Source organism: Sphaeramia orbicularis, chromosome 16, assembly GCF_902148855.1.
Source record: "Sphaeramia orbicularis chromosome 16, fSphaOr1.1, whole genome shotgun sequence".
Taxonomy (NCBI): Eukaryota; Metazoa; Chordata; class Actinopteri; order Kurtiformes; family Apogonidae; genus Sphaeramia; species Sphaeramia orbicularis.
The window spans coordinates 50,396,963-50,416,070 of NC_043972.1; the positions used below are offsets into that span (position 1 = coordinate 50,396,963).

The 19,108-nt window shown below is 38.0% G+C and overlaps 1 protein-coding gene across 1 annotated transcript in view; it reads right to left on the minus strand.

The window, feature by feature from the left end:
* col28a1b (collagen, type XXVIII, alpha 1b) overlaps positions 1 to 19,010 on the minus strand; it is a 37,288-nt gene extending 18,278 nt beyond the window's left edge. The window contains exons 1-13 of the mRNA XM_030157287.1: positions 18,861 to 19,010; positions 17,777 to 17,922; positions 15,479 to 16,044; positions 13,382 to 13,402; positions 13,233 to 13,292; positions 9,348 to 9,401; positions 9,204 to 9,248; positions 9,085 to 9,111; positions 8,939 to 8,983; positions 8,364 to 8,408; positions 5,772 to 5,825; positions 4,099 to 4,167; positions 3,955 to 4,023 (exon numbers count right to left, since the gene is read on the minus strand). Of these exons, the coding sequence (XP_030013147.1) occupies positions 3,955 to 4,023; positions 4,099 to 4,167; positions 5,772 to 5,825; positions 8,364 to 8,408; positions 8,939 to 8,983; positions 9,085 to 9,111; positions 9,204 to 9,248; positions 9,348 to 9,401; positions 13,233 to 13,292; positions 13,382 to 13,402; positions 15,479 to 16,044; positions 17,777 to 17,915 (1,194 nt within the window). The 5' untranslated portion in view covers positions 17,916 to 17,922; positions 18,861 to 19,010. The remainder of the gene's footprint in view (positions 1 to 3,954; positions 4,024 to 4,098; positions 4,168 to 5,771; positions 5,826 to 8,363; positions 8,409 to 8,938; positions 8,984 to 9,084; positions 9,112 to 9,203; positions 9,249 to 9,347; positions 9,402 to 13,232; positions 13,293 to 13,381; positions 13,403 to 15,478; positions 16,045 to 17,776; positions 17,923 to 18,860) is intronic.
* Between the last annotated feature and the right edge of the window lie 98 nt (positions 19,011 to 19,108).

Genomic DNA, 19,108 nt, shown 5'->3' on the forward strand with positions numbered 1-19,108 from the left:
TATTTTTTTTTTTAATAAACCTTTATTTAACCAGGTTGGTCCCATTGAGAGAGTGGATCTTTCTCAAGGGGATGGCAGTGATACAGTCACACAGTTACAGTTTACAGTAAAAGTATGTACAAACATGCTAACACACACACACACACACACACACACACACACACACACACGCACCCACAAAATCAAACTTATAAAATCAATCGAAATATTAACAGACCAACAGCCTTGATTCCATAGATTTCACTCTGTCATTAAACCTTAAAAGAATGTTTGTTGAACATTCTTGTTTGTCATGTATAAAAAAACTTATTTTGGACAGTGGCAACAACATGTTAGAAGGTTTATCCTATATTAAGCCTTCTCTTGGGCTCTGGAGGGCAAACCTCATCTGTTCTCTATCTGGACTCCACAGGACTCAGACACTGATCGCTGGACAAAAGGATCCAGCACGGAAAGACTATATTTTTGACAATGAAGGCAGATACTGTGATGTGTCAATTGTTATATTCATTATTATTATTATATATATATATAATGTATGTATTTTCTGTTACTCTCCTCTTACTTCCTTTTCTTATTTTAAGGCACCTCTTTTTAGTCATCTCCAAACATTTTTAGCTTTCTTCTCTCCATATTTTAGATATAGAAATGTATGTGTTTTTAATATATGGGTACATGTTAATGTATGCATACGACTTTATGTACTTTATTTTTTGCATATTTGTGTTAAGGAAGAACCCAACAAAAAATTATTTGGTTTATGTCAAGGACCTACTAATACATGTCTAAACCACATGTATGTTATGAAATCAAGATTTTGTGAAAATATTTGACAGACGGAAGACCTGGTAGATCAGTGGTGTCAAACTCAATCAGAGAGGGGGCCAAAATTAAGAACGGACTCTATATCGTGGGCCAACTACAATGGATATTCATTTAAATTGAGACAGAATTTGTTTTGATGTATTTTCAATAACCATTCATACAGAAATATGAACATAACTTTGTCCAAGCCATAATAAAGAATTGAGGGGAAAACCAAGCTCACTGACTAAACAAGTAATGAGAACAGATATCAAATAAAACACATAGTGGTATTTTTGCGTTACTGAGATTTACACTGACTTATTTCAAATTAAAATGTTTTTCCCACAAATTCAAAACAGATTTAAAACATAATTAATAATGAAAATAAATAATACAATGTAAATTGTTCAATAATAATATCAATGATATTTTTGATAATCAATCAACTGAAAATATACATATATTTCAGATTTTTAACTTTTAACTGCATACCCTGTTCAAAGTTCTCCCCCAAATGCACTTACAGATTTCTTCACGCAACCTGAAATATCTGTAAGCACATAACAGGCATCCTGTGTGTGGTAGGGGGCACATGACCATTTTCAGCATATAGCTCCTCAATAAAAGTCTTAAACTGGCGGTGGTTTAAACCTCTGGCTCTTATAAAGTTAACTATCACGGTGCTCATCACATGTTCCATTTTCAGTGTTTTCGTCACAGTGTTTCTTGGTGTATGATGACGAAGTAGACTGTCATCTCACCTGCGCAATTCTCCTGCCGCATGTTCTCGCGCATCCTGCTCACTAAATCCACTCTTTTCACATTGCATCTGTCTTGAATTCCTCTGTTTTCAGAGTCCACATTTCGTTTTGTCATGTATTGTTTTGTTTTTTTTTTTTTGGGGGGGGGGGGGGGGGGGGGGCTGTTAGCGTTAGCTTAGGTTCAACCAAATGGACATGTGACTATGAGACTGATGGGTTTTCAATAAAGCTGGGAGAAGAAGCTGATTGGACACCTGCGTGATGCCAAAAAGCCAGCTTTTGCAATGCAGTCTGGGATTTGTAGTATCAATAGAGCGCATGGACATTTTGCATATGGCTGCATCAAAATTCTTTAATACAGCATTTGCACTTTGATGTGGTCGCTGTATCGGTCAGTTGTGGTAAAGAAGGAGCTGAGCCGAGAGGCGAAGTTCTTGATTTACCGGTCAATCTACGTTCCTACCCTCACCTATGGTCATGAACTTTGGGTCATGACCGAAAGGACAAGATCCCGGATACAAGCGGGCGAAATGACTTTCCTCCGTAGGGTGGCTGGGCGCACCCTTAGGGTTAGGGTGAGGAGCTCGGAGTAGAGCCGCTGCTCTGAGGTGGCTCGGGCATCTGTTTCGGATGCCTGCTGGACGCCTCCCTGGGGAGGTGTTCCGGGCATGTCCCGCCGGGAGGAGGCCTCGGGGAAGACCTAGCACGTGTTGGAGAGACTATGTCTCTAGGCTGGCCTGGGAATGCCTCGGGATGCCCCCGGAGGAGGTGTCTGGGGAGAGGGAAGTCTGGGCATCCCTGCTTAGACTGTTACCCCCGTGACCCGGCCCCGGATAAGCGGCAGATAATGGATGGATGGATGGATGGATGGATGGATATGAAAACAAAATGGTTGATTTTTGTCTCATAAGATTAGGATTTGTCTAAAAAATAATTTAAAAAAATGTTAAAAATAAAAACAGCACCACCTGCTGTTGACATTTTGGCTGAGTCTTCATCTACACTACCACTAGAGGGCTTCATGCATGTATGTTATCTAACATAATTCATGAGAAATCTGGTGTTGGCAGAGATGGCAAAAGTACAGCTGCCATGGTGAAAAAATACTCTCATAAAAGTAGAAGTACTGATTCAACTCCTTTACTTAAGTAAAAGTAAAAAAAAGTACAACTTCTCAATTGTAATAAAATACAAAAGTAAAAAGTTAAACAGCATTTTTTGCCATGAATGAAACCATACTTATTTAACCAGGCAAAATCATATAGAGAATCATATAATCATATGAGAATATTAACGGGTATGAGTAAAATTAATCGAAATGTGGGCGGGTAGTGGGTAAGGAAGTGAAAAAATAAAAAAGATTCATGGATGAAAATAATTTTCAGGACATTTAATGATAATGATCATCTAATTTCACCGTGGTTGATCCACAGCCAGTTTGTTTAATTTTGGTGAGCTTCACCTGTTTATATATGGTCAAAGATGCCATTGAGCAACACATATTAGAGATTTCTTGAAGCCCTTAAAGGTGACTTACTGTGTAGACAGTGTGTTTAATCATGAGTCGGGTGGCGATACTCAGCTTTGCAGGCACGGGCGGAAAAGTTTGGAAAAAGTGGACCCGTGGTACTGACCCTGTGCAGGAGTCTGGTACTGACCCTGTGCAGGACTCTGGTACTGACCCTGTGCAGAACTTTGGTACCTACCCCGTGCACAGCCTGTGCGCCTTCTCTCCACCACACTGATTTTCCCTCTGAAGTGACGTATTTTGCGTACTGTCACATCCGTTTAGTTTGAAAAAGTAACAAGCCCATTCTGAGAATGCAAGGAGTATAAAGTACAGATATTTATGCAAAATTTGTAAGGAAAAGTAAAAAGTTGCCAGAAAAATAAATATTCAAGTAAAGTACAGATACCTAAAAATCTACTTAAGTACAGTAACGAAGCACTTGTACTTCATTACTTCCCACCTCTGGGTGTAGGAAAGTGAACATAAGCCTATAATGTTTGACAACTTGGCCGGTCTTTAAAGCTTCATACAGGAGGGCAACAAATGTGGGTGTAGGGGGAAGACTATATACTGGTGACTTCAGCTTTTCCTCAATGGAGATGCCATGACTCACTCCTCTGTCAGAAACAACACATTTTTCAGTTTTGTTGTACCTATTTTCCTGATTGTACCTTTCTCCCAAAATCTTATGTACTGATTTTATATGAAAAGTGACACTTTTTTGTGCAGCATAGACGGCATTGTATTTATACCATCTGTCTTCTGTGTTTTTACTCACAAACACTTGTATATAACATGTATAATTATATACAAGGTAAGGAACAATACATCATAATAAACACCATAAAAAACACTATACTGCAGTAAATCTCTTACTGGTAGTCCAGGTTCTCCTATGCTGACTGGACCTGTGGGTCCTGGTCTTCCCTGGATGCCTTTTTCACCCTGAAAGAACAACACATCAAGTGTCAGATTGGTTGTATCATAGGTACATATGTTTATTTAGTATTTATGGATTACCTTGGCTCCTGGAAATCCAATACCCAGGTCGCCAGGTGGCCCAGGAGCTCCACTGGGTCCTCGGTCTCCCTGTGACAAATAAATAAATACATTTAGTGGAGGCAGACACATCAACGAAATGTAATATACTAATAAAAAGCCTGGTCACCTTTGATTCCATTGTGTAATGACGTAAAGTGCTGTTATTGACTTAGACACCATGTATGTCAGTTGTCATGTCAGTCTGTATTTACGGAACCTGTTTCCTTTTGGGTGGAGAACAGGCTAGTAATCATTTCACCTTCTTTATTGTTTTCTACATACTTGACTCTGCTCCTGTATTATTGTCTACTATCAATACATGTAAATAATTGGTGTAAAATGCATTTTGTCATCTTTTCATGGTCATCAGAAATGACCCATTTTGACGTTCAGGGGCTCCGTTATGAACGTGGAAACACCATCGTCTTCCACAACATTGATTCACCAGTACAACCCATGGAGTTCAACAAATGACAATGGATGGAGAGACCTGGTTTATGTTTAGTTAATGATATACTTCGTTGAAAAAGTAAACTTTTCCAAAACAATTTTTCTGATTAATTAAATATTAAAAAACTACCTGATTTACAATGAAAAAAAGCAGAGAATAATGTAATAAATGGTGATAAATTAGTTAGGAAAGACAGTATATAGGATTCACTGGGTTTAAATCATCTAATTATCCTTATAATCTGCTTTAGTAAACCTAATGAACCACCTCATGTGAAAATTTTTGAAACAGCAAAATGGTTGTCATCAGACACCACTGTATTGAATCAAATCCATTATCCTTGCTAATTTTTTTTTTTTTTTGGGGGGGGGGGGCATTTAAATTTCCCCCAGGAAGCAATGAAGCCAAAGTGGTCAAATGCCATTTAGGAAATAAAATACAGTACTATGTTCCTACTAAAAAAAAAAAAAGTGTCATAGATCACATTGGGATAAAGACATCTTTGTCAAAAAGCTGCTCTATAGTGATGGGGACATCAGCATCCTTTTAGCCTTGGGCTCACACTTTAAAGGTCATTTTGATGTTGTCCGATGTTGTGTGACAATGCACATGTTGTATAAAGCTGGGCAACACTATGATGTGGGAATCATGACATGTGAAAAATAATGCACAGTTTCACAATTCATAAAGACGAATGATGATCTCAAATAACAAATTTTCAGACTAAATGACCTGCATGTTAAACTAATTTTCAAAAGATGATTTTAGATCCAATTTTTTCAACAAGTTGCATTTTTACACTATGGGAGGACACCATGGACTCCACCATGGGAGGACAGCATTATGATGTACATCTTCATATACAGTCTATGCTTTTGACTCACACCTTAAGGTCTGTGCCATCAATGTATGGCTTCTATCTATCTATCTATCTATCTATCTATCTATCTATCTATCTATCTATCTATCTATCTATCTATCTATCTATCTATCTATCTATCTATCTAAACCGAAATTATTAGAACATGGCTTATGTGGCCCTTTGAAAATGTGGTCAATTAAAATAATTAATCAGCAAATAAACTACTACACCATCTACCTGTAATGACATTTCAAAGCAATTAATCAGTCTGTGGTTGTGAGACCAGAAGAAATGAAATTTCCCCAAATCTACCACATTTTGAGCTGTGGGGACACTTACTTTAGATCCTGGTGGGCCTTCAGGACCTAGGTCGCCTTGCAAACCCATCACACCCTATTAAAGAAATGTAGAAACATACACTGCCTTAATGTGTAACATAAACTTTGAATGTTCAGGGTTGAATCAGAATACTGAGAACAAAACAGACATATATGAATGGAAATGTGTGCACAATGTATGTCCAATTTGTGGGTCCAAACCTGGCCCGACACTGAATAAACAATACAACAAGATTAAAATCCACATTCATGGCTTTCATGTCCTCTGCACACAAAAAGAACGACACTGTGCCAGTAGCACAGAGGAGGAAGAGTGGTTCAGCTGGGCGGCCTGGTCCCTGCTCTAATCCCACTACACAATGTGTGTTCCTGCAAAAGAATAATATCCTGCAAGCCTGGATTCACTGCTTTGGACAGTCACATTAGTATCAGGATTACCCATAATCCAATATTCACATTCCATTAGTGCAAGAGGGAATAAAAGACAAATTCCACTTCCATTTTTCATATTAGAGAGCAAACAAACTGTCTGATGTGGATGTGTTGTGATGTCTATGTATCAATGTGGGCAGTGTGCGAGACCTCTGGGTTCAGTGTGTGAGCACTGAGTGATGAGAACTGACCCCTTGTATACGTTGGTCCATCAATTAGATGGGTGGAAAAATGTCAGTTTGCAACAATAATGCTCATCAACTTTTCAACCCAAAATGCAAAAGTTTTTTGAGTTTTGGATTTCTGGATGAGCAAAAAAAAAAGATAACCTTATGGAACCATTATCACTAATGGGCCTCAGGGCGCTATCTAGTGGGCGATGGCAGTACTGATACTGTTGAACAGACTAGAAGTTTAAAAATTAGGTGTAATTTACATTTTGTTAATTTTTCTTATTTTTATGTTTAATATATAAAATGTCTAACTTTCTTTGCCTGTGTCGGCCCGCTAACATTCGCATAGATGCAGTGACACAAAATGGATTGTTTTTTAAAATGCCAGTGTACAAAAATAATTTTATTTTCTGCATCGCTTAGTCTTTGGAAAGGTAGAAGGTAATTTGGCTACACAAATATATGTATTGCAACTTTTAGACAATCCAGTTTCATATGCATGCCTCTTGATTTCAACAGTATTCAGAGGCAAAGGCTAGTTCACTTTAGGGGTGTGTATTGGCAAGAATGCGGTGATACAATACAAATCACAATACTGGTATCACAATACTGTTGACAAGACGATATTTTTTGTTTTGTTTCTTTTTTTTTTAAAGATTTTTTCCTGGAAAAATTGATTTACACCACAAATATACTCAAACACTAAACAAATTTTTATTCAGAACAGAATGTATTGCTATATCACAAAACATTCCTCTGTAAAAACCTAAAGTGCAGGATTTGGAAAAAATAAAGATTTAACATCCAGCTTTATCAGTACAAAAAACACGATAAATAAATAAATAAATAAACAGACAGACAGACAGACAGACAGACAGACAGACAGACAGACAGACAGACAGACAGACAGACAGATAGACAGATAGATAGATAGATAGATAGATAGATAGATAGATAGATAGATAGATAGATAGATAGATAGATAGATAGATAGATAGATAGATAGATAGATAGATAGATAGATAGACAAAATTATGTTTCTATAGACATTACAATCAAAAATCCTGCTGAAATGTTAATATTCTACTAGTTATGAAAAGAATGCATGGTGGACAGTTCCTGAATCATCCAACATCATAACATTATTTTCAGACAGTAAAAAGTGCTTGAAATAACTATTAGTTAACAAAACAGTGTTACCACATGATACTACACGCATGACCTGCAACATCACAAAACTACTTTCTTAGTACACAAAGCAAAATACCCATGTGAATATACAAATAAAAGAGCTTGCAGGATTCACAAAAAAGAAAACCAAAAAATAAAAATGAACCTCCACTATGTCTGCATTTAAAAAATACCTAATAATATTGATATGGTCCTTTTTAATATCAATACAGTATCGTAAAATGAAATATCGCAATATATTGTGGAACCGATATTTTCTTACACCCCTAGTTCACTTTCACTTATTTTGTTGCCATATTATGTTTTTTCTTATTTATCTGCATAAGTAGGTCTTAAGTTACAAAATATTGTGAGTTCCTGACCTTAAACAACTGAGACAGATGTTTTTTCACTTTCCTGCCACTTCATTCAAATTATTAAAGGTTAGATGTATAATATTTAGTGGCTGGTGGTGAAGTTGTATATCACAACTAGCTGAATACCCCTTCCCTCACCTTACTCTGTGGTTGACTAAAAGTGTGACATTGGGAAAAATATGAATAATGCAAAAAATGCAAAATGTTTTCATTGGAACCAAAGACTTCAACCCTCAGATGCTGGATGGTACCTGATATAAAATGGAAAAAGGAGTTGTCAAAGACGTTTTCTCCAGGACTCATTACGATGTCATTCACTTTATTCAGACCCTCTAATAATTAATTGCACTAGTGCACCATTTTGCTCTGTTAATCAGAATCATGATGTCTGCTGTGTGGGTTTGGTTTTGATTCATTTTTTTTGTTAACTGTCCACACTACCTTATCTCCCCTTGGTCCTCGTAGGCCTGGAGGTCCCTCAGGGCCCTGTAAGAAGATATTTGATTCATTACCAAAAAATAGGACCAAAGATCCTGTAGTCCAACAACATATTCAAAGACAATAACTGACATTCGTTTGACCTTTCAAGGTCACTCAAGGTCAAAGGTCATGGCACCAAATGAAAGCCCTATGTGACTTCCTATCTATTGCCAATAGTAATTATATCACTACCTTCAACTGTTTTGAAGTTATAGCACTTTGAATATTTTCCCATTATAAACCAATGGGGATTTTTCACAATTCAAAAATTCATAAAAACATGTAAACAAATCAATATTTCTGAATTATTTGAACAAAGTTGGTAGACCTTGCCTCAAAGAACCTCTGCTATGAATTTCAATTGATTCTGGCTGACGGTTTTGAAGAACAAGTTTCTTGAAAAATTGTTTATGGATGATGGACAGACGGACGACAGATGGACGACAACTGATACCAATAGCCCAATAGACCTCTGGGCTGTTGGACTAAAAATGCTGCTGTAATAACTGAAATATTGTATTATAAAAGATACTCACAGTGTCACCTTTTTCCCCAGGGGTGCCACAGTCCCCTCTCTCCCCCTGAAAGACCAAACATATCATTAAACAATCTTCATATCTTCTAAAATCAGATTGAATGGCTGAGAGACATGTTGGTAAAGCTGAATGAAGAACTCACTCACCTTGTTGCCCTTGTAACCTGGACGACCCTTCAGAGACGAAGGAAAAATAGTGCTTTATTGGAAAAAAAAAACTGTTAAACATAATTTGGAGTGCTGTACTGAAATCAGGGAGGCTTTACCTCTGGTCCATCATTTCCCGGACGACCATTCAGTCCTGGTTCTCCCTTGTGAAATAAATCAGAATGTCAACGTCTGCATTAAAGAAAGGACTGAAAACCAAATAATCTACAAATGATCTGAATACTGCATCTACCAGGGCTTACCCTTCCTCCTTTTTGACCAGGAAGCCCTCTGAAGCCTGGGTCTCCTTTTCTACCCTAAAATAAGAAAGAGTACATCTTTGAATATGATTTATGACAGGCAGAGCAACACCAAAACAATGACCATCTTATGAAACCAAACTATGGATTCAGTTTTTATAAACATTTTTATTAGTCTCAATCCCATGATCACTTTTTCACAACTCTTAAGACTGTTACACATGATAATGCACAGCTACATAAACTAAAGTAAGCATTACTTCCTATGATCTGCTAGCCTGTTAATTTGTCTACCTAGCATTAATTGTGTTTTACAGTATGTGAAATTTATATTTCTGTTATCAAACACAACTGCATGGTATATTTTTCTTTTCTTTAATACTTTCTTTTTATTGTTTCTTTTTTAAGAACATGTTGCAGATATGGACATACAGAAGGAAGACAAAAAGAAAAATAAAGACATACAAATCTCAAAAGAAAAAGAACATAGTGGATTGCCATGCCTTGACAGTATGCTCCAGTGTTGTTATCAGTAAGATCGTCCTTGTCCTGCCATTGCATAAACAGACCATTTCTCCCACTTGTCTCAACATTGTTCTTGAGTCCTTATCTTACGGGTCAAGAATTCCATTACATATATCTCACTCACAATTTTTTGCCAGTCATGCTGTGTTGGTGAATCTGATTTGTACTATTTTATTGTGATTGTTTCATTGCTGGCTGCTAACAAAATTTACAGCAAATATCTCTTGTCTTTTAATATAACATTGCCTGACATATTGCCCACATACAATAGTACACTTGACTTGAGTATATTATAGCCCAGAATTTTAGTAATTACCTGGTGAACATTCTCCCAAAAATATATGATTTTAGGACAAAAGCAGAATACACGAGAATGGTCTACATTCATATCTCCACATTTTCTACAACATGGCTGTAGCACTGATGTGTGTTTGTTTCTAATTCTGGGTGTGACAAAGAATCTAATCAAGTTCTTCCTACAACATAATCTCCAAACAAGTGATGATGTAGATGTCTGCTATGTTTGCCAAATATTTAACCATTCACCTTCTGAAATATTCACACCCAGTTCTCTTTCCCATTTCAGTTTTACATATGTGGTTGTGTTCCCTTTTCTCTCCATTAGGTGGCTGTGCATTATATGAGTCTATGCTTCTTTGAATTGTAGGTTTCAACTATGGTTCTAATGAAACCATTCTTACCCAAGGTTACCTTACATTTTACTTCTTTCTCAAAAAAGTCCTTTACTTGCAAGTACCTATAATGATCATGGTTACTTAAACTATATTTTTGTTTCATCTCCTGGAAACTCAAGAAATTCCCATTTTTTGTTAATGTACATAATGCAGTTATGCCGTTTCTACTCCATTGTTCAAATTTTTTGTCATGAGAACTAGGGATAAAGTGTCTGTCATCTGCTATCCACCAAAGTATCCCAAGCTCTTTCTCCAGTTTATATTTACATACTATGTTAAACCACAGCTTTAATGTAAATTGAGTAACACAACCCATCTGGTTTATTACACTCATTGTTCCTTCTCTATCTCCGATAAGACTTTGAATTTCCCTTCCTTGTACAAATTGTTCTAAATTTTTCCATTTGGATACATAGGGCTGAATCTACTAAGATCCCAATTTGCGTGTAGTAATTTGCTTGCGCAATCTAGAATTTTGCATGTGGGGTGTGACCATGGTTTACGGGTGCACAACAGGTGCAAAATCTTGGAGACCGCCCTATTTAAATGAGGGTTTTGTGTGCGCTACTGAAGACAATACGCTGTAAAAACTGCTCTGGGATGCACCAGCACTAATGGCAACAGTGCGCTGAATGATCCAGACGCATATGTCTCAATTATTTTTTCTTCCGTCACTCCAGAAATGTTCACACAAGCATGAAAAATGCATCTCTGTATCTCCTTTAATCATTTCAATGTCCCCTAACCATTTCCATGAGTGTGCAATTACGCATCCAAACCATTTGCACCTCCTTTTGAGACGCAGTAAATACAGACGCAGTTTCTATGAGCAAAATTGCTTTTGGGTTTGATAACTCACTTTGCGTGTGCTCAATTATTATATTTACATTTTCTCCTCCCACCACACGCACAACTTCGTGTAAACACCCCAAATTGCATATTCATTGTGGCAAATGTACTAACTGGATGCAGACGTGCAATTCTGCACCTTTGAAAGACGCAACCCTTATTGCGCACTGTTAGTAAATCAGTTTGTACATTTTTTTGCGTGTGCAATGAATTTACACACGTTTTAATACATGCAAACCTTTGATAGATCCAGCCCATAGTTTTTGTCACACTCGCGGATTATAGGTCTAATTTGTGCTGCATGAAAATATTCTCTAAAATTTGGCAGTGCCATGCCTCCTCTATCTTTATCTGTAATGTATCAAATTTGACTCTTGGTCTTGTGAAGCCTGCTACCGGACGTTAGCCTGGTTTTGTCTGTCTTTTATGTTTGTCTGTCACTTCCTGTTTTATTTTGTTAAGTTTTCCTCGTGTGTCTTGTCTGTTGTCTTTACTTCCCTTCCTGGTTCGTGTTCACCTTTTCCCTGATTACCTGACTCCGCCCTGATGTGTTCCACCTGTGTCTCATTGTCTTCCCTGCCTTTTGTGTATTTATACCCTGTCTTCTCCCCTGGTCAGATGCCAGTTCGTATTCTCTCGCAGTCTACTTACCAGCGTTTTGATCCTGTCTGTTTGTTTGCCTACCTGTGTTTCGACCCGTTTTGTCATCCTGTTTTTGCCTGCTCCCTGTCGGTTTTTGTCTGCCTCCATCTGCCTTCCTGGATTTTGACTTCTTCGCCTGGTTTTTTGGTACGTGAGCTAGCTTTACCCCTATGTCCTGTTGCCTGTCTGTTTACTCTCCCGTGTTTGACCTGTTTCCGTCCCTGACCTCCCTCTGCTTCTCCCTAGTCGGCGTGCCGACTCAAAACCCGGAGCCTAACCATGGGTTCGTGTCCCTCGCCCGGAGGACGAATCCCTCGAGGACTTCCTTGGCTGCTGTCCTCAAGACCCTGTTCATTATCACAGCCTTTATTTTTGTATTACCTGAATATAATAAACTCTGTAAACTTTTACATCCGCCTCCTAGTTCTGCATTTGGGTTCTGGGTCCGTACTATCAGCATTACAGGTCTATAACCATTCCATATATATCTTGAGATGATTTTGTTCCATAATCTGTATAGTTTCTCTGGTATCTTAATAGGCAGTGACTGGAATAGGTAGAGGAGTTGGGGAAGAATACTGATTTTTATGGTCTCTGTTCTTGAACCAATACCTAATGAAAGACTATTCCACCTGTCCAAGTCACTCATTATCTCTTTGTCCATTTTGATGTAGTTATCTTCATATAAGTCTTCAGGTTTTTGTGTTAGCATCACCCCAAGATATTTCATTTTGGTTGCTCTCCAAGATAATAAATTAGATGTATGTTTCTGGATGGTGAGTAGCATGGTATATTTTTCATGTAACTTGTGTAGACTTTATTATGCAACTTTCAGCTAACAGTCATGCTCTCTGAAATTACTTGGTTCCAGTTAACATGACAGTGTAAGTCTGAGTTGCCAGGGAATTAGTGTTAGCTTCACTGCAGCTCCACCCTCTTGTTCAAATACTGTCCAAACTTTTGTCTCTGACACCAATATTGCAAATTTGAATTTTGAGGTGACAGAATGGATTTTGTTCCAAAGCAATGCTCAAGTCTACACACTGTTGTGCACATGGTATACTGATATGGTGGATGTGCTAATCATCTGGAAAGAGTGGAGATGGTGTTTAGATAAATGTGAGACTGTAAACTATAAAGTTGTAACTGTTTATGAGGATCATTTGTGAAAACTCACTGGACTTCCTGGTGGTCCCCTCTCTCCTCTTTCACACAAACACACTCTGGCCTGTGGACACTAAAAGTGAATGGGAAAAAGTTAGTGCAAATATGCAAAATTGTATCTTAATTTGTGAAAGATAATGCTGAATCACATGAACAACTCACCCCTTCAAATGCAACTGCACTCTGGAAGCAAGATAAGATGAGACAAAGTATAAATAGTTAACCTCTATTTTCACACATTCATTGATAGGTAACCTCAATTTAGAGAAAAAAAAAACTGAAAAAGACACTATCATCTGTTTTCCATCATTGTTAATGCATGATTCTCTCTTACAAGCTATAAATATGAAGAATGTCACACACTGGAAAAGCTTTGACCTACTGGAGAAATGTGCCCTTTTTGTCTGTGTGGAAAATGCAGAGCAGACGGGGAAAGCCCCCCCCCCCCCCCCCCCCCCCCCAGTAGACACAGCTCCGTCACTGCAAGCTGAACCCGCTTTGAGGATAAAGAGTGTCGAGACAGAGCAGCATAAACACACTGGGGGGGTGGGGCTGGGGGGCAGACCCTGCTGTATGCCAGTCATGTCATCAGTGCTCCACACATATTTCCATTCATTAAACCAAACTAAGAGGGAAAGACACACAGATGAAATACTAAAGAAGCAATACCCTACACCTATGTATGGTCAGTAAAACAGGGTCAAGAATGAGCTGGGTCATTCCATCCCAAATCAACCAGATTTCAGAAAGTGCCCCGCATGACCCCCTCAGAAAATTCTGAAAAAATTCATACTTGTTCACCTACCAGATAAACGAACACATCCAAAATTTTAATGTCATATCTGTAATAGTTTAGGAGATACAGCCCTTTGAAAATTAATGTTTTGTTTTTTTAATTTTGCAAATTTGCTTTTCGGCCAACTTTGAGGAGCTATATCTCCTTAGGTATTTTCTCCCAGAATTTTTATGATGCTGGCCAGCCTAATTTTGGGAATTCTATTCATAATCCTGAACAAACTTATTCATCATGGAGGAAAAATGTGTTGTTGGATTGATCTTAAAGGATGAATGTCACAGAAAGACATTATCAAGACAAACAGGCTTTCTGAAAATTGGTGATTCTGGGAAATCTTAGCTACATTTATGTCACTGACCCTGGTGAAATTGGGTCAACTGACCAGCTCCATCCAATTTCCGAGAAGTCTCTACTACAGGCATCAACCTGAGCCAGTTCTGGGAAATCTATAACTATTCTATCTGAACCATCATGCAGTTCCACACCCTAGTTCAAAGATGTCAAGTATTATCATAACTTGTGCAATAATCAATGCCATTATACTGTTAAAAATGCCATTTACACCTATGTTTGTATACAATTTGAAGAAAATTGAAATCAACCCATTTTATTCATTACCTCACAGCAACACTTTTCATTGAAATGCAATCTTTTTGGAGTATATTCTTGCATCGTGACCATAAGAATCCATGCAAAAAAAAAAATTAGGTCTCTACATTCATCCATTATGGCGCAGTGCAAGCCTGAAGAGAGAGGACATTTTGAAGAATTAGCCTTTTTGCCTGATTTCAAGGCCTCATGGACCAAACATGAAGGCACCTACAATTATTTTGATGCAACATATGGTCTTTTCAGGGGGATTTCACCCCAGACAGTAAGTTTCAGCAGTGTGGCTTGAATACCTAAGGAGATATAGCTCCTCAAAGTTGGCCGAAAGAGCAAATTTGCAAAATTAAAAAAAAAACAAACATTAATTTTCAAAGGGCTGTATCTCCTAAACTATTACAGATATGACATTAAAATTTTGGATGTGTTCGTTTATCTGGTAGGTGAACAAGCGTGATTTTTTTCAGAATTTTCTGAGGGGGTCATGTGGGGACTGCTGGTTGAATTGCCATGGAATAACCCAGCTGCCTGTCTACCAGACTATGATCACATAGTTTTTGCTAATGTTAAGCCTCAGACAAAATGTAGTTCAGTAATTAGATCTTTACCTTTACCAAAGAGATTATGTAACTGCCTGCATCTGTTTATCTGTCAGCAGGGCTACACCAAAACTACACGAACCTTGATAGAAGGGTAGGGCAAGGGTGACGCACAGTATGAATCCCTTAAATCGATTTCCAAAGTGCAAAACTCAGTAGTAGTGCTCAGTAGACATTTGCTGAATTATCACAAATCGAAGATTTCAGACTCTCTTCACTATGTGCTATCTGAACTGAGCTCCTGTCTCAGAAACTTACCATCTCTTTGAGCAGCTTCTCCTCCAGTTGAGGATCCATTAGACTTTGGACAAATTGCTGAGCAGGGGTGCTGGCAATGGCCCGCAGCTTGGCATTATTCTGACTCTGCTGGGCAATGTCTGACAAACCTACAGCAAAGAACTTTATACCATGACCTTTGGCCTCTGCTGCAGCTGCAATCATGTCGGGGCTGCGGGGATGGTCAACCCCGTCGGTCATCAGCACTGCAACCCTAATGCTGTCTGCCGGTGTCTCATGCACTAGCAACTGTGAGGCGTTGGTGATGGCGTAAGTGGTGTAGGTACCATGGCCGATGTAGTTCATGGTGCTGACTGTACCATGGAAGGAATCCAGGTCTTTCCAGGTGGAGAAGCGCTGCTCTATAGACACAGAGCTGCTGTACTGAAGAGCAGCCATTCGGATCTTCAGCGTCCAGCCAGCCACCTTTAGCATGGACAAACGGGTGCTAAAGCTCAACACAAAGGCCTTCTGCTTCTCAAAAAGGAAAATCTTTGCACTCTCTGAACTGTCCAGGATGAACGCCACCTCCAGGGAGCATATCAGATCTATAGGGGAGTAAAACACCAAAATCTCAGGAAAGTGTAGTACATTAACCCAATGGTGCATTTACCAAACTTTGTATGGAGGGGCAAAAAGATGGCAACAGGTCTTAACAGAGTGGTATGAAGGACAGCGCACAGCTGTCTTCTTATATACTGTACACAGCTTGGCCGAAAAACTCATAATTTACCCAAACAAAAACCAAGGTCCTTCCACTGGATAATTAATGCTGTGATTAATATGTTCGAGCTGCACCAATTTCTTCAACCCTTTAACTGACGCAGTGAATAGCTTCACATGTTTCAACCTTCAGTTTGATTGGATAAGATTGGACTGTGTTTCAGTGTTTTTCCATTGTGGTTTGCCTTGTGGTCTGATGAGTGCAGATTTACCCTGATACATCAGGGTGAGAAAAGAAGGGGATGAAGTGATTATCCATCATGCCTAGTGCCTACAGTACAAGCCTGTGGGAGCAGTTTTATGATCTGGGATTGTTTTACTCGGTCAGTTCTAGGATCAGAAATATTATCTTAAAATGAGGTCAGCTGACCGCTTGAGTATACTGAATGACCAGGCTTTCCCATCAATGAAATTTTTTTCTTCTTCAAGATGATAATGTCAGTTCAGATCAGGCTTGTGAATGAGTGGTTCTGGGAGCATGAGACATTACTTTCACACATGGATTGGCCACCACAGAGTCCAGACCTGAAATCCATTGAGAATTTTTGGGATGTGCTGTATAAGACTTAACCTCTGGTCCAACTCTACTATTATCAATGTTAGATGTTGTTGGAAAAAAAAGCTCCTCTGAATGAAAATACATTTCACATTGCATAAGCACTGCATGCCATAACTGATGCTGCAGCAAATGCACCCTGTAATCAAAGCTAAAGGCACTGAAATATTATGTTTGGGACGTTTTGTTTGTTTGTTTGTTTGATTGTTTTAGCCTGGCAGTGTATATAAATGGTTTCAACAAAAGATGCACAAAATACTACTCAACACACTACCCAAGGTTTCTTAATAATCATTAATAAAATAATAATTTCCTCTATGTAGTACAGCAGAAGAATAAAAAATAACTATTACATTTAGAAGAATTTACATTTGATGAATGTATCACTTATTTCATTGTTTTGAGAAGCTTGTGGACTTCATAGTGGTGGTTTGTTTTTACAAGAACAGTTTTAAGAACAGAAAAGTTAGGGGTTTTTCAGCTATTTGCTATTTTTTTCACCTGTTCAAATAACCGTTTAATCAAATTGAATCACAGAAAATAATCAATAGATTAATTGTTTAGAAAAATAATCAATCTATACATATCTGCACTTCTACTTAGTAAAAAAATGTGTAGATTTTGCCGCCCCGGCTACAGAGTAAGGGTTTACATATTTCAGAAAAAATTGCATAACTTGACCACACAGTGGACTTGGGTCTGTCTAACCTCATACCAGTCTCTAACCCATATTTCTAATATATGATCTTTATATCCACTGTAAATTGGCTCTTTTGTACTTCTTTTTGTCATTTTACCTTGCCATCTTCTCTTACCATCTTACCCAAAATGAGTTATTGTACAGAATTTGTAAGCAGGTGGTTCTTATTCTCTTCTAAGAGTCTTATGTCCCATTTCTTTAGTCTTCAGTGAGCTGCTGATCCTTCTACCTGCACAAATGACTCTAGATTCACCCACAGATTCCCACCAGTGAAATGTAGATACGTCATATAAAGACTTACCATTTCCTCCATTCTCATCACGGAGCCTGTAGTTGTTCCTGCGTCCCGTCTTTCGTTTCTGGCCTGTAACCTCGTGTAGCAGGGCCAGCAATAGAAGGCAGAACCCCACTCCTCTCCTCAAATTTCCCACAAACAACATTTTGACCCTAATAGATAATGCAGAAAGTTGCATTACTTGCTAAAGTACACAGAAATGAAGTACACCAACATGTGAGCATCACTACTATAAAATTAACATCCTGTGTTCAATAGCATACTTAACCATGCTTTCACTTACTCAGTGTAACTGCAATTTATTTGTGACATTCTGTTCTATCATTCACATGATCCTATGCTATACCAAACTAATTAGAATGCAAATACTATGGAAGCCCAATTCTGCCACTGTGGAAAAAACCCAGTGAGTCAAACTAATGACTCTCAAAACAATGGTGTAAATAATGACTTTTAAAGATTCTATGATGGACTATGAAATTTTTAAGAATTTTTTTTTATCATTTTGGGCTATGACATCATTATTTTTGAGGTACTGCATGATTATTTTGAGATACTAAACCATTATATTTAAAATGTCTCATTATTTTGAGATATTTCCATCATTTAAAAAAAAAAAACATTACTAAATCCTTATTAGGAGATACTAATCCATTATTCATGAGTCAATAAAGCATTATTTTCAGAAACTAATTCATTAAAGTAATTATTTTGAGATAGTAAACCATTATTTTAAGATAAATCATTGTCTATTATTTCTAAGGTACAAAGTCACTGTTTAAGGAAGGTATTTCGTTATTTTGAGATATTAAGTAATTATTTTGGTGATTCTAACTCGGCATTATAAATTCTAATGAATATCATGCTTTGCAAAATACTACATAAAACCAAGTTAATCTGTGCAGTATTGCCTTTACGTTTGTCTTAATGCACTCAAGTAAATAATCTAAACTTTGTCTTTATGTGACCATATGACTCAAACTTTACATGACACCACTCAAACAATAATAATCATTAAAAGAAAGTCAACAAACTACAACAGGTATGCAGAGAAGTGATCATAAAAATGAAAGCAAGTGAAATCCTTTACCTAGAACCTCATTTAGCTGCAGTCAGTGCTTGTGGCCCGGTGTGCTGTGGCTCTTTGGGTGTCATTTCTCCTCGGGTTCAGGTCTAACTTCAGGCTAACTTAAACTGAGAACCATCTGAGCTGATGTGCTGTGTGTGTAGAGGAGGTCTGGTCTGGTGCGGCTCCAACATCCCCTCTGAACAGTCCCCTACGGCGCGCAATTATTGGTCCAAACATTTCAAAGGCACCAACAGGTTACATATAAGATT